At 33.1% G+C, this 16,402-nt stretch overlaps 1 protein-coding gene across 3 annotated transcripts in view; it reads left to right on the forward strand.

The window, feature by feature from the left end:
* The window catches only part of LOC123672012 (ribosomal protein S6 kinase alpha-5-like), a 111,295-nt gene that overhangs the window by 61,886 nt on the left and 33,007 nt on the right, over positions 1 to 16,402 (forward strand). For all 3 annotated transcript variants that reach the window (XM_045605954.1, XM_045605953.1, XM_045605955.1), the window contains exon 4: positions 6,013 to 6,128. In XM_045605954.1, coding sequence (XP_045461910.1) covers positions 6,013 to 6,128 — 116 coding nt within the window. The remainder of the gene's footprint in view (positions 1 to 6,012; positions 6,129 to 16,402) is intronic.

Here is a 16,402-nt window from a genome sequence, read left to right on the forward strand (position 1 = left end):
AAATTTCGATGAATCCTAGCCGACGTAGTAACGTTTATTGAAGGTCACGTTGAGGCGCAAAAGTTAATGGCTTCACAGAATTTGTTTTGAACGTTTCGGACAAAGATTTTTCAACGAATGCCGACCGGTTCAACGGTTCTTCGATCGAAATGATGCCAGTAGGCGTTGCTTTCGAGTGAAATTACTAGAAAAACTATATTTGAACACTTTTCTTGTGATGCGGTTTTTCCGGAATTAATTTATCAGGAAAAACCTCGCACAGTTTTCTTTGAATAATGGCATTCTATTAGAAAATATTGCCTGCAGAAAATAATTAACTTTTCGAAAAATTTTAGTAAATTTGATCATTCATTTACTGAATTGTTAAAATACAAGGTGATTCACCACGTTGACCTATAAGATGGTTATGGAAAATCAATCATAATTTTGTGCTGAAAATTTGCATGTTGGGGTTTGAAATTATGAGCTTTCTCCTTGAAATATTTTCAGACCTCTACGCAACTTCTGGTTATATCGGAAACAGTTCTATAATCTATATTCTTATTTCAAATGGCACACTCAGTATATTATTGCATCATCAGATAGCCTATTTGATGACAATTTCAGCAATATGTCATGAATGGGGTAAAAACTTAACGGATCATTCTCATAAAAAAAAGTTGCGACCAGGATTTTTTTTGGAATATTTCTACAGCAGAAGTTTTTTTCGAAAAAACCTTTTAATTTTTGATTTTGCCAATATGTACGTATGTTGTAAGACAGTTTGCGGTTTGGACCAAAAATATACAGTGTGTGAGGAGATCATGAACTTGGACAACCCAAATTCATCAAAACTCAACATTTTCAAATAACAACATTTATTTTTATTCCTTCAGTTGATTTTACGTATTTAAATAATAAAAATGATTTCTATCTGAATGAATATAGCCAGTAAGTTCCGGAAAACATGGATAAAAATTAAAATTCAGTGTATATACTTTTTCCAGAAATTCATTCAACTAAATATTCTGAAATTCTTCTCGAATATCGATTGATTTAGTTTTGTTGAATTGTAATAAAATGAATGTGAAAGACTGGTTCAGATTAGTGCAGAGAAAGTGACGTGGAGAAGGTAAAACCGCTTTACTTTCACTATCCGAACATTTAGCAACAATTGGTAAAATGTACCTCGGCCAGTGAAAGATGATATTGAATTCGGTAGTTGGTGGAAGTATATTTAAAATATTTCAGTCGATTTTCCCCTCGTCTAAGCGTTGGATTTATTTCCGGAGTAAATATTAATAAGACGTTTTTTTTCTTCAATTTTTTTTTTCATGATGAACTTTGGGATTCGTTTGAGGAAATATCTGAAACTTCCTGTTAATTTAAACTCATCTCTGGAATTCAAGGGATGTGTTTGATTATCTCCAACAAACTTTGGAATTGTTTGAGTAGAAATTATTCTGGGATCCTCTGACTTTCTCATTTCTCAGTTAGATTTGGAAATGTGTTGACTTCAAAAACTGATTGTCCTCCTTCCATTCAGAATTTTTTCCTAAAAACTATAAGAATTATTCAGATTGATTTTGCTAGATATTCTACCCCATCATTGATACAAGAATCTGATACGACAATTTTTAAACCGAAAAATCTAGGAATCGCATTTTTAAATATTTTTTTAATATACAGGGTGGTCCAGATTTTAAACCAATACTTTCGGCGTCGGATAGAACAACTTCTTCCATTAAAAAAAGTTGATATAAACATATGTCCTAACATGCTCCATTTTCGAGAAATAGGGTGTTGAAGTTTGAACAAAAATAGTTTTTTACTTATAATTCTACTATTATTAAATTCATTGTTTTAATTTTGGATATTGAAGTCTAGATGATGTTGTGTTTCGAATTCGGTAATAATCTCCTGCTAAAATTATCCAGTGGCGTAGATACAGGGATGCGATGATCGTTCTCCTATTGAAAATCTAGGCCACTGTTTTTTTTCAAGAAAATTATTCCATTTCCGAAATCAACGGTTTGCTCAAAAAAGTTATCTTCAATTTTCTTCCTCATTTAAAATTCTGTCTCGATAACTCTAAGTATTCATTTTAGGTACAGGGTTCGCTTAAGTAACATCCAATATTTTTGTAATAGAATCGACTGAAACAATTAAAAATATAGGTTCTAATTTGAAAATCTTGAGTTTTAATGAATTTGAGTTATCCAAGTTCATGATCTTATGAAGATCCTGAACATTTTTGTTCCAAACCGCAAACAGTCTTATAATCCTACGTATTTGTAAAATTTTTTTTCGAAAAAGGTTTTTTCTGCCGAAAAATTTCAAAAAAATGTGAATTCTCATCGCCACCATTTCTTTTATAAGAATATGGCATATTGCTGAGATTGTCATCAAAAAAGCTATCTAATGATACAATAATATACTGGGTGTGCCATAAGGAAGTAATAGTCTGTTTCCGGTTCAAACGGAAGTTGTAGAAATCTCAAAATATTTTTGGGAGAAAGATCATTGTTTCAAACCCCCATATACAAATTTTCAGCTCAAAATTATGATTAGTTTTCCAAAATTGTCTAAAAGGCCATCCCGGTGAATCACCCTGTATATTCGTGTAGATTCCAGGTCGTTTGGAATTAATAATAAATCGTGCTAATTGTCGATCGATCACCTTTAATTATTCTCAGGAATCTTGCTCGTGATCCTACTGAAAATTTCGATTAATCGACCACGTTATACTCGACTTATGCTTCAGTATCAACACACGTCCTGTTCTGCCTATTGATACGGTAAAAATTTCTATTCAATTTGTAGAAATAACGAAATTTAACGTGAAGCACAATCCGCTTGTTGGAAAACCGGTCGAAAGTAAATCAAACAAGGTTTTCCAATAACTATATCTAATAAACATAAGTTCATTAATAAATTATCCATATAGAATACAATAATTCAAGTTGTTCGTACATCTTCAGACTTGGGTTTTCGTGTTGATATGTGAGCATTTGCGATTCCAAGGCCAGCTTGTGCATATTTATTGATGGTCTCGTTAAATCATTGAATCGAAGTTGAAATAACGATTTCATTAGAAAAGTATCGGACTATTTTACTCAGAATTTCCATTCCGGAGTTCTGATATTACGATTTTACTTCTTATGGAATCTATTAATAATTATTAATAATTAATTAATTTTTCATCATTGCTGTTGTAATTAATATTTGCGGAGATTCTTACTAGTTTGATGGTTCGAAAAGAAATTCTATAACTCATTTATTTGTTATCTTCAGCATGAAATTTAAATACTCAATTGAATGGGGCATGTAATTTTAGACGACCTTAACAGCTCTGTCGGTATATTCATAGAACTTCAAATATCGTGAACCGATATACGTGGGCGTGAACCTAATAATGCTACAAGCATTATGTATAAATGTTCTCTCAGTTTTAGTTAATGCACGTCCCCTAGGATTAATTAAGTGTCCTATTTCTTTCGGTCTTCATTAATCAATTTGGCATTGACGGGAATTTGGGGGATATAGCCGGATATAGTATTCCCGAAAACAGCTAGCCCCCTTTTTACCAGGTTTTCAGCAATTGAGTTTTTTTAAATATTTATATTCTGTGTACACTGCGCAAAAAAATTAACGCACATTATGGAAATCTCAAATTTATTCTACATCTGAAGGTGTTCTCAATGATAATTATTTTTATCAGAATTATGCATGCATATGTTATCCACTTTCAACGTTTTTCTTCAATACAGATGTTTTTTCCCAGCAGGAATAAAAAAAGATGAGATTATCAGATTTTGAATGTATTGGCTCCATTCTGAAATCAGTTGATCTCGATGAATTCTAATCATCAATAGTTTTTCTTTCGTTTGATTTTCTACACTCGATCGCTATGCAACGCGAAACACGCAATTTGACCCAAGAGGAATGTGCCCAAGCGGTAGTTTTGCGAGAAGAAGGGTGGACATACACAAGAATTGCAGAAAGGTTTGGAGTTTCCCATACAAGTGTGTCCAGAATGTTGCAGCGATTCAGGGAGACATGTATGAATGTCCGAAGACCAGGACAGCGTAGACCACGGGTAACAACTGCCATTCAGGAACGTTACTTGAGAGTTTCTTCGTTGAGACAACGGTTTGCAACCGCTCGCCTCCTTCAAAATCAGCTTGAGCAAACTCATGGGGTGCAAATTAGCACTAGACAATAAGAAATCGCCTCAGAGAATATGATTTAAGGCCTCGTGTCGCGGCAAGAGGCCCAGCTCTTACCCCAGCCCATCGAAGGGCGCGTTTGGATTTTGCGAGAGAGCATATCCATTGAGAAGAGGCTGATTGGGAAAGAGTTCTCTTCACAGATGAGTCTAGATTCTGCCTCTACCATTGTGATCGACGTTCCCTTGTATACAGACGTCCACATGAAAGATATGCTCAGTGCAATTTCCTGAATACTACTGGTTTCGGGAGAGGATCGATTATGGTATGGGGTGGAATATCTTTGACTGCTCGCACAGACCTAGTGGTCGTTGATAATGGAGCTATGAATGCTGATAGGTATATAAGAAACATTCTTGAAGAGCATGTAGTACCATTTGCCCCATACATTGGTGAAAATTTCATTTTTATGGACGATAATGCCAGACCCCATCGTGCGCGCATCGTTCAGTAGTACCTTGAAGAGGTTGAAGTCTCTCGAATGGAATGGCCAGCAAGGAGTCCAGATCTCAATCCGATTGAGCAGGTTTGGGACAACCTCAATAGAAGGCTGAGAAGTTCAGAACATCATCCAGCTACTCTTAATGACTTAGGAATCCAACTCAAAGAAATCTGGGAAGGATTAAATCAGAACATTTCAAGATCACTCATTTTGAGTATGAACCGTCGTTGCCGAGCTGTAATTAACGCAAGGGGTGGAAATACCAAGTATTAAATCACTTATCAGCATTCCAGTATTTTGAAAATTGTTCATTTCTCTTCTTTCACATAAGATTCGGTGAAATCCTGAATTTTTCTTCCATTTAATGTGTCTTGTTTCGTTCAAAACCTTCCCGAGAGAACATAAAAAATAAGTTATATGTGCGTTAATTTTTTGGCGCAGTGTATTTACGAACCATAAAAAAAGATATTTTCAAATTTAGTTGAGTCATTGGTTTACCAAAACTTCATATAATTTGAAGAAAAATAATCATAATACATTAATTATAAAAGATTATCGATAATTCGAATTCGATATTCACTTCTAGTTATGAAATTTTATTTGAGGGAATTATTGGCTTGATCGACAATTATTTCAGTGTAGTTACCTAAAAAGTAACAACAGTGATTAATCTAATATTCGATCTGTTTGAAATTTAGTTTAAAACCTTACTTGACTAAATTTTCAAGAAGTTAAATGTTGAAACGCTTCAGTGATATTTCGACAAGTGTTTCGAGATTCGAAACTTGTATATCTGATTCGGTAACGGTGTTCTCTCAATCATTATTACAGGTTTTCTTTATGTTACCTCTTTATTTTTATGAGTGGTGATTGCGGTTTATTACATCGAAGCAACAAATTAAATTTTTGGGTAGACTTTATTTAATTCGTATTCATTATCTGATGAAAGGACTCCCAATTGATGAATTGGAAAATTATTTCAAAACTGAAAATGACAAAATAAAGGTTTGAATCGAATATATACGCATTCCAGGATGTTGTTATGATTATAAAAAAATATGTATAATTGTTCGCTAACCTATGTTATGCCTAAAATATATGTTCATTATTCTTATCAGGTATTGTGTTTAAATTAATTGGAAAAAAAAATTATTTTAGGAAAGTCTTGTTTTATCATTTGCAGAATGACTAGTATTACTTAGTATTTTTCAAATAATGCTTTCGTTTTTTTTATATTTATCGAGAATCATCCAAAGCTTTTTAATTAGTACAGTGCTGAGTGAATTTTTGCTCTGAATTTTTGTTTCGTGAGAAATTTTCCACATATTATTTATTTTTCTTAATAATTTTTTTTTGTTTCAGATTATATTGCAGGAGGAGAATTATTTACACATCTGTATATGAAGGAAAGATTTACTGAACATGAAGTTCGAATTTATATGGCAGAATTAACTCTTGCCATGGAGCGTCTTCACAGTGTGAGTATACTTTTTTTGATTAACGGATTCATAGGTTTCTCTGACAGAAAATCCTTTTGTTTATAATTTGGGCATTTACACTCTCTTAAGAATTATTTTTTCTGGTGATAATAAAGGGGACAGGTAGAAACAAGAATATTAGTATAGAATCTTGATGCTTTCGATATTTTCAAATATGTATATAACAAATACAAAGTGTAAATGATTACGTTTGTTGAATAAGAAACTATTTCTACTCGATCTAATGATATCTACTAGTAAAATACGTGGTGACAACGATAATATTGAACAAATATATACAAAGTTCATGATTCTCGTACATGAGTTAGTTATTTTGATTGAAATAGAAACTAATTTGCAGAATTCTCAGTATTTTATGTTTTTATGGTTCTAATTGAAACAAAGTGTGTTCTTCGGTTGTCTGTATAAGATGAATACCCTTTTCGTACAATGAAATTTTAATTGTTATGCATTTTAAGATATCAGTTTCAACGTGCACTATAAATTGTTGTGAAAAGAGAAAATTTTATCTCACCGCTAGGAGAAACCATTATTATAAGTTGTTTATTGAGATAATCTCGCAAGGCTAGAGTCTAATATACATAGTTCCTTTCTTTTAACTTGTTATGGTTCTTACATAATCATATAGGATCAGATACTTCGGTAGACATTGTATATCCATTATACAGTGCATTGTATAAAAACAATTTTTTAATTTCGATTTCAGTTTATTTTGCGGTGGTTGGCAGTTTTGAGATTATTTGTTTCAGATACAACTCAAAAATCTAAAATAATCTGATATGCCTGTATTATTCAATCATACATATTTCTCTATTCTGAAACTTTTTTATTTTCGATGAACTATAAAATAATTGTGAAAAGAACTATTTCGTCCTAACCTCAATTTATGTAATACAAATATTATTCTGAAATTAATATTAATCAATTTCAAAAATAATTTCAGTTGAAAGTTAGAAAACCTAAAAAAAACTCCCCTTTTTACACCATTACAGTTATTTACTGCTGTAGATTTGATGATTTGATTTTATGTTCTACATTTGAATAGAACTCAAATAAAACACACAAAATACAAAATTATTGGCTATAGCAATGAGAATTGACAGTGTGAGTGACACCGTTTTCATTTTCAAAGAACTACGTGCACCACCATATCGAATTACACAACATACTATGAATTTTTATGGATGCTATGGTCTCTCAGCAGTTACATGAGAATTTTCACTGACCCATATTCCACAATTTTGCTTATTTGCGAGTGAAAAATGTGCTTCATCGCTGAAGAAAATTCAATGCGCAAAAACGTCATCCAAACGTTGTTGATCAAGCATCCAATCGCATTCCACGGAAAGCTGACTTTAGTTCTTGTGTCAACTGAACCTTATAAAGAAGGAGATGCAAATCCAGATATAAAATCCGCCATAACGTGCCGTAAGAGTGGCCCAAATATTGTTCGCGGCGATGTCTGGATCATATTCAGTATCTTCGATTTTTTGCCTGTCAATTTGTCAATATTATATCGAATGAAATATATTTCTTTGAGTGATTCCCGTTTAAATATGCAAATTTGAATATTTGGAATCTGATTTTTTTCCTAATTGTCGAATTTATAATGAGCAGAATATTTATTATTTTCTGTATTTACCTGCTGAAATTCAAGGTTTGGCACATTTTGCTCTCCTAGTGTTATTGGTTGTTTCACGTCGTTTGGCGCGCTTGAAGTGTTTGTTTTCTGAATTTCTGATATATTTTGGTATTTATTTCAATATATTTTGAGTTCATATGAAACGTTGATTCACTATGGGACATAAGAAGTGCGTTCTTTGTGGAGAAACTCGCGAACTGAGTGAAATATCGTATCACTGATATGGTTTCATTTCCGCGAGCTTTATGTCAAATTTTATAATTCATGTTGGGGACAAAATTTGCTTACTGAAAATTACATATGCTCCCTCTATGTTTATTACTCTGAGGGTGTATCCATGGGTCTCTTTTTCTAATAATGACAAATATTTCATCTATCAAAAAGAAGTGGGCTGACAAATTATGTTTTTTTTTCGAATCGGTAACGTTTCTGAAAACCGATCCAAATCGTGCATTGCTTCCACGGTGCAATGTAGATCCCTGGAGATCGTACACTGACTTGCCAACTTAAACAATGCATCACTCTGTTGTCCAAGATTAGACATCGAAATAGGTCATTGTTCCGATCTCGGTTGACATTGAGATCAATCTTCCCATAGACCGTATAGATATCTCCGAACGATGATTGCCGTATCAGAAAAGCGCATCGGTCAAATAAACAACCTGGCTATTTTCGCAGTGAACGCGATTTGGCAATGCGGCACCTGTTGTATCAACAACCTTGAACGCGTGCGCTTATGCCCGGTTTCCACGCGCGTTTTATCCAGTACATGTTGTACTGCAAGCGAGTTCGACTCCGGGGATCTTTGTTCTATTTTTATCGCAGATTAACCATTAAGATAACGCTTTTCGTCAAGGACGTTCTATTTTTAAGAGGGACTTTGAGAAATGCCACAATTTTTTTTTTTTTTTTTTTGAGCTAACGTAGGATTCTTTTCACGAAATAGTGACCGATTTGTGTCAATTATGTCATCAAATTATTTATCACTTCTGAATATACACTGTGTATGGAACAAATTTATTTTCAGCTAAACAGACCATTTCAAAAAATAATCCTGAAACACGTCAATTTTTTATTTTAATTTACTGTATTTTAGATTAATAATATAATATACAGGGTGAATTACTTTCGAGTAATGATGTCACCGTCATTTTTTAAATGGAATACCCCCATTTTGTCTCAATTCTCCGATTAGTCTAGCTGAGCTGATTCCAAAAATGTATCACATGTTGATTTCAATTGGTACAGGGTGGACAAAAATACAATAGTTTTGTGTGTGCTCATGAAGTAACGCGTAACATTCTTAATTAGTTAAATTAACAATATCATCAAAAATACTTATTGTCTAGCGGCAATAAACAAATAATGACATTTCACAAAAAACTAGACGACTATGTTTTTTTTTTTAATTTATAAGAAATAATTTCTTTCATATTCTGTCTGGTAGACCACAAGTTTGGAGACAGCTCCTTTATTAATTTAAAAATGTAACAAACTACAGGGTGTTACATTCAAACCAATTGCCGCTAGACAATAAGTATTTCTGATAATATTGTTAATTTAACTAATTAAGAATGTTACGCGTTACTTCATGAGCACACACAAAACTATTGTATTTTTGTCCACCCTGTATCAATTGGAATCAACATGTGATACATTTTTGGAATCAGGTCAGCTGGAGTAATCGGAAAATTGAGACAAAATGGGGGTGTTCCATTTAAGAAAAATGACGGTCACGTCATTACTCAAAAATATTCAACCTGTATATTAGATTATCATTTCAAAATACGGTAATATGATGATAAAATCATTGTGTCAAATTTGCATTGTTTTCCCTTAGAATTTATGTAGGAATGACACAAACTACAATTATGAATATTATCGAATGCAAAAAACGATAGTAAAATGAATATTTGAATATGAAATATAGTTTTATTGGAACTTCATTCTCATAATTCAAAATTAAATAAAATTGCTGTCAAATACAAACCCTGAATAGTTTCCATTGCTCTTTCAATACCCACAAAAAGAGTATTCGATCACCCTGTATCAGGTATTATCAATTTCAATGACTAAAAAATTACTCTGTTTTTATCGAGGGGTTTTAATACTATCAGTTCAAGCAATTTTCACTCTATATCCACTTGATTATAATCTTGATTTATCTTCACATTCTTCTTTCATTTTACAATTTTCCCAATGTCATTCTGATCTGGTTTAAAATCATCCTGCTGGTCTGACCCAAATAATACGTCCTACGATTTCAGTAAATAACGCAGTATAAATAAAGAATGGCACGATAATGAACTGGTACGTTCACATAACCTCAATTACTCTCATTTTCTTGGATGTTATAGATTTGATATTTTTGATTGTGATTCGTGTTGTCTGGTACTGTGTCACATCTTGCTATATTTTTTCGATAATGAATCGTTCATTTACGCTAATAAATGATCCAATGTTTTGATGTAGCTTCAAATTTGTTAATACCACCTTCCAATCATTTCTGAAACTATAAGTGCTGAATAAAAATAATTGTATTCAGTATCATCGTATCAATATATACTCTCAATTACATTTTTATATGATTTAAATTTTTCGAATTATAAATTTATCAAATTTTCCCTAATTTTTGAAGAAAAATAATTGTGTGTGAAATTTGTAATGTTTGAACTAGGGAAATCTGCATTTCAGTTGACAATTGTCAAAATTCAAATTCTTATTACAGTCTGGAATTATCTCGTGTTCATAAAGTCACATATTATGCATTTTACAAAATGAACAATTTCCGAACTGCCTACTTGATACTGAAACTGTTGAATGCCAATAAATATTACCTAATCTAATATTCATTTGAATGCACGTGTCCTGGCGTAATTTCTAACTGTCTCAAACTCTCTAAATCGAGAAAACGTGTGCGCTCAATAAAACTTTGATTGCCCAATCAAGAATGATCAAATATTCCGAGAAGTCCTGATATATTAACGATTTTCTAGAACATAAAATTTTACGTTTTTGATCAACCAATCAAATTCTCTTTCTCTCATCAATATCGGTGTTCCTTCCATTGAATTCAATAATATATTCAGGAGGTTGAAGGACGACAATCAGATTCTTCTCGCATGTGTTTTTGCCAAATACAATTGGTATTATTTTTGGATTTTGCAAGGTCATTCGGAGAAGAGCAGAATAATGCACATACGAATTTTTGGAAGCATTCCAAGGATATCACGAAAACAAGATATCCCCTATTCTAGGTAGTTACTGTTGATATCTTTATCTTAAGGTCTCCCTTGATACAAGGAAATTTTTAAACCTTCTCGTAAACGATAAATATTTCTAAAGAAATAGAAATTCCACAATTGTTGGCATAAATCCAATTATGGTTTGATCGTTGTGCCAGTTTTATAAGAAACAGAAAGGTCTGGGTTTGACATTTGCAGTTTTATTATTTTTTATGATAAATTCGATATTTATATTTTTCGAGACAGAGACATATATCGCTGTTGAAATTGAGTAATCATTCACGTTGAAAATATTATTGAAATTTCAAGAAATCAAACATTCGAAAACTCATTTCTGAAACATTGTTTCACAAAGAAGAGGAAGCATGTACATAATTCAAAACATTGTTGTTAGTGCGGTATTGATTAAATAAAAAGAAAAAAACAAGATACGATAAATGTTCACTAATTTTACACCATATCTGTGTACATTCATTTCCTTAGATAAAACAATATTTTGGAAAAGCATAATATTATTCGAGAGCTTAAAAACAAGAGATAAGGTTTGAAATATTTCAAATCAGCTTTGTCCACGATTTCGTTTGCCCAACTCGATAATAGCGTTCATTAATGCGTGAAATCTCATCAACAAATATCAAGAAATTCAAAAGTCATTAACAAAAGAGACTGAGTTAGTGCATTATTGAGCTCGAGGTTATGTTTAACTGTCTGACTCCATATATTCAAATCAAATGCCTCTAAGAACTTATCGTCTGAGAACTCCATTGTTGGTACAAAATTCCAGTTTTACCTACGCGAATGGGGTGCAGCGATAAGGTCTTTAACCCCTCATGTTATTTTATCTTTCCAACAGGGTATGAGTTACTTATGAACAGTTGGTGACATGCATGGCTTGAGCAGGAGCTGCTTGTTGCCTGTTGAAACTGACTGTTGTTATCAAGCATTAGCTAGCATTTGGTAATGATGATTGAATACGTGACTTTTTCAACGTATTATTTATAAATTATGAAATTTGCGTTCACTTCTTTCAGTGCTGAATGTTTGTACTCAATTGGTTGTTGTGTCCGAGTTATTTGAATTAATCAAATACTGTCTTGAGTAAATTTTAGTAACAGATATTGGAGCTTCAAAACTTCTTGAGCTGTATTTAATATGTATGTCACAAGGAACTCGGTATTTTACTACTTTATCCACGGAATATTCGTTTCTCTAATTCTGTGGTTATTCCGTTCATTCTTCCACATCTTGTAGAACAAAATCGTGCGAGAATATATCAGAAACGCACAGTTTTCATGGTTATATTTTATTATTCTATGTTGGCACTCCGAACTTTCCGCTACGGCTTTATCTGTCAATTCATCAAATTGCCTTAAAGAAATCAGTTCTGCCAACCAACATTTTTCAATGCAAAAATCACTAAATTATATTTATGGAAATATTTCATTAATTTCAATGAAATTGCAATGAATTAGAGAAAATAATGTATAATACTCGTACAGAAGGCTCATTCTACCACTCGTTCATTCCAAAACTCGCCACTTCGTGGCTCGTTATTGAATTTTGAACTCGTGGAAGAATATCAATGCCTTCTGCACTTGTATTATAAATAACTATTACATTGATATCCATTTGGAATTCAGTAAAACTGAAAGTAGAAATCGGTTGAATTATTTGCTGTCCAAAACCTTTGTTGACCCTTCATTTCTTAATTACCTGATTTGCCTGCTTATTTCAGCTTTACCTCGTTTGCTTCGTGTATGTATGTAAAGGGTGTTTTTTTTTAGAGATATAGAACTTTAAATTGCAATAAAACAATGATGGATTATTCGATTGACATGAATTTTATTTATCCGCAAGATAATCTTGTGGCATTACATTTTAAATATGATTTCTGGCATATGAAAGCCACGGCTGACTCGGATGTAGTCCAATCTGGACGTCCAATTTTCGATGACTTTTTCCAACATTTGTGGCCGTATATCGGCAATAACACGGCGAATGTTGTCTTCCAAATGGTCAAGGGTTTGTGGCTTATCCGCATAGACCAATGACTCTACATAGCCCCACAGAAAGTAGTCAAGCGGTGTTAAATCACAAGATCTTGGAGGCCCATTCGCAGGTCCAAAACGTGAAATTAGGCGGTCATAAAACGTGTCTATCAATAAATCGATTGTGGCATGAGCTGTGTGATGTTGCGCCGTCTTGTTGGAACCACAGCTCCTGGACATCATGGTTGTTCAATTCAGAAATGAAAAAGTTAGTAATCATGGCCCTATACCGATCATCATTTACTTTAACGTTCTGGCCATCATCGTTTTTGAAGAAGTACGGACCAATGATTCCACCAGCCCATAAAGCACACCAAACAGTCAGTTTTTCTGGATGTAACGGTGTTTCGACATACACTTGAGGATTAGCTTCACTCCAAATGCGGCAGTTTTGTTTGTTGACGTAGCCATTCAACCAGAAGTGCGCTTCATCGCTAAACAAAATAAAAAGGACGTAGTGCGCGATACGTATTCCGCACAGAACCATTATTTTCGAAATAAAATTGCACTATTTGCAAGCGTTGTTCAAGTCTATTCATGATGAATTGCCAAACCAAACTGAGAATAAATCACTTGACAGCTGTTAAATCTGTTGCCATCTTGAACAGTAATGCCAACTTAAAGTTATATACCTCGAAAAAAAAAACCTTTATATCCTTTAAAAGTTGATGAAATTGAAAAAATTTCTCTGCATAAATTCTAAACGGTGAACACCACCAGATTGAAATTTGTTCTTAAAATGCAAATTTTATTACACTTCTACATTTCTGATATTGTTATGGAGGGTGTCCTTAGTGTCAAACATTTCGAAAACGGTTCAATTTTTTGTATTTGGATAAGAGTACCTTTTTCATGTAATTTTCTTCGCTCTATCGTATGCTTTTATTTTTTCACCAAAACGAATACAACGAAAGTTGTCTCAAAAAAATCATTGCTCACCCTCTAGAAACACGAAATTTCAATCTGGTGGTATTCACCGTTTAGAAGTTGAGGAGAATTTTTCTTGATTTCATGAACTTTGGAAGGATATTTTTCAATGTTCTATCAACCCAAGAAAGCTCGGTAAACATTTTTTGCTCACCCTGTATAACAAAAAATAGAGTAATTGAGGACGAGTTACGAACGGTTATGCTACAATTCGAAAAAATTATTGCTGAAATAAGCCAAATCATTCAAGAGAAAATGGACTACAAACTTGAGATTTAGTCCACTCCAGAAAACTAAGAACTTTGAGATTAATTCGAAATAATTATAATCGCCGGATAATTTGTTTTTCGTTCGTTCAAACCGTCTCAATACATAAAAATCCAACGCCTTCGACAAATTATCGATCACTTAACAGTTCATAACTTTCCAATCCTAGTAAAGTTCTTGGAATAATGTTATTTACTTGTATCCAAGGTCGACGAAGTGTATTTTCCGCTAATGTTATGTATCACTTCGAACTTGACCAACACAACATCAGGCTTTAACATTGTTGTCTTGAAAAACCCTACCTGACTCAGATTGCTGGTGCAGTCGTATCGTAAAGTTGAGTTCTCATCCGCTTGTTGTCAAGACGGTATCTCTTGCCACCGGTTTGCATCCATATTCAGGCGCCCGACATCTGGCACCCGCCAAGAAGTTGTTGAGATTATGTGTATTTCGACTCTTTGTCTATCTATTCTGAATGTTTGCGATTGTAATATTTTGAATCGTTGGAAAGATACTGAAACCTATGGAACAAATCATTATTGACAATTGTTATGGTGATACAAAAATCTTCAATAAAAAATCCCCCTTTTAATTGAACACCCAGTAGAATAAGATTATCCATTGAATATTTTTCCCAGAAAATTTTTCTGGAATCGAAAAAAATCTTCAAATTCTTTCAAATAGGCCTTCATTCCAATGTTGATATCGAAAATAAGAAAGAAGAAGAAAAAAAGATTTGAGGTTTTTGTCATGGGCCATGGCTGACTTTGACATTGAAATTGAAACACGCTGTAAGTTCAATTGAATTTTTGATTAATTGATAGGAAGCATTGGTATGCCTTCTGATAGAGGTTAGGAAATAAGAAAATTTCATGCAAAAATTTCGAGGGGATCAACATCAGAATAACACCCTATTTGAGAAAATTTCAAGATTTTTTTCAGATTGGAGACAAATTTTCTGGAAAAAATATGCTAAAGCAATATAAAGGGTGTTTTTTTAGAGCTATCGAACTTTAAATTGCAATAAAACAACGATGGATTATTCGATTGACATGCATTTTATTTATCCCCAAGATAATCTTGTGGCATTACATTTTAAATATGATTTCTCTAATTCTGTGGTTATTCCGTTCATTCTTCCACATCTTGTAGAACAAAATCGTGCGAGAATATATCAGAAACGCACAGTTTTCATGGTTATATTTTATTATTCTATGTTGGCACTCCGAACATTCCGCTACGGCTTTATCTGTCAATTCATCAAATTGCCTTAAAGAAATCAGTTCTGCCAACCAACATTTTTCAATGCAAAAATCACTAAATTATATTTATGGAAATATTTCATTAATTTCAATGAAAATGCAATGAATTAGAGAAAATAATGTATAATACTCGTACAGAATGCTCATTCTACCACTCGTTCATTCCAAAACTCGCCACTTCGTGGCTCGTTTTTGAATTTTGAACTCGTGGAAGAATATCAATGCCTTCTGCACTTGTATTATAAATAACTATTCTGGCATATGACCGCCACGGCTGGCTCGGATGTAGTCCAATCTGGACGTCCAATTTTCGATGACTTTTTCTAATCACTTGACAGCTGTCAAATCGGTCGCCATATTGAACAGTAGTGCCAACTTAAAGTTATATACTTCGAAAAAAAAAACACCCGTTATAAGGGTTTAGATTAACTCGATTTCTAATAATAAAATAATTCTAATAATATAATATAAGGGTTTATATTAAATTAAAATTTCAGAAAGGTCTGGAAATGCTAGAGTATGAGATTCTTTGAAACACGGCACTGCAATTCATTTTTTCGCTCAATAGAAAGCATAAACAGCTGTAATATGGAACATTCTTGTTGCTCATTCAGAAACTGCAGAGTTCTTGTATGCAACTCTCGTTGTTTGGTTTCTCTTATATCTGGCACCTGGTCTTCAGGTATCTGGGTTCGAATATCTTTTCAGAGCAAGGTGTTCTTCCAGACTCGACGTCTCTACAAATCTGTGTGGTATATTTTAAATAAACCGAGAACAGATGTTGAACACTTTTCAGGAAGTACCAAAAATGGAACAAATTTCGAGACTTTCTTGTTATGGAAAAATTCTTCGATGTAAATGG

Source organism: Harmonia axyridis, chromosome 2 (assembly GCF_914767665.1).
Source record: "Harmonia axyridis chromosome 2, icHarAxyr1.1, whole genome shotgun sequence".
Taxonomy (NCBI): domain Eukaryota; kingdom Metazoa; phylum Arthropoda; class Insecta; order Coleoptera; family Coccinellidae; genus Harmonia; species Harmonia axyridis.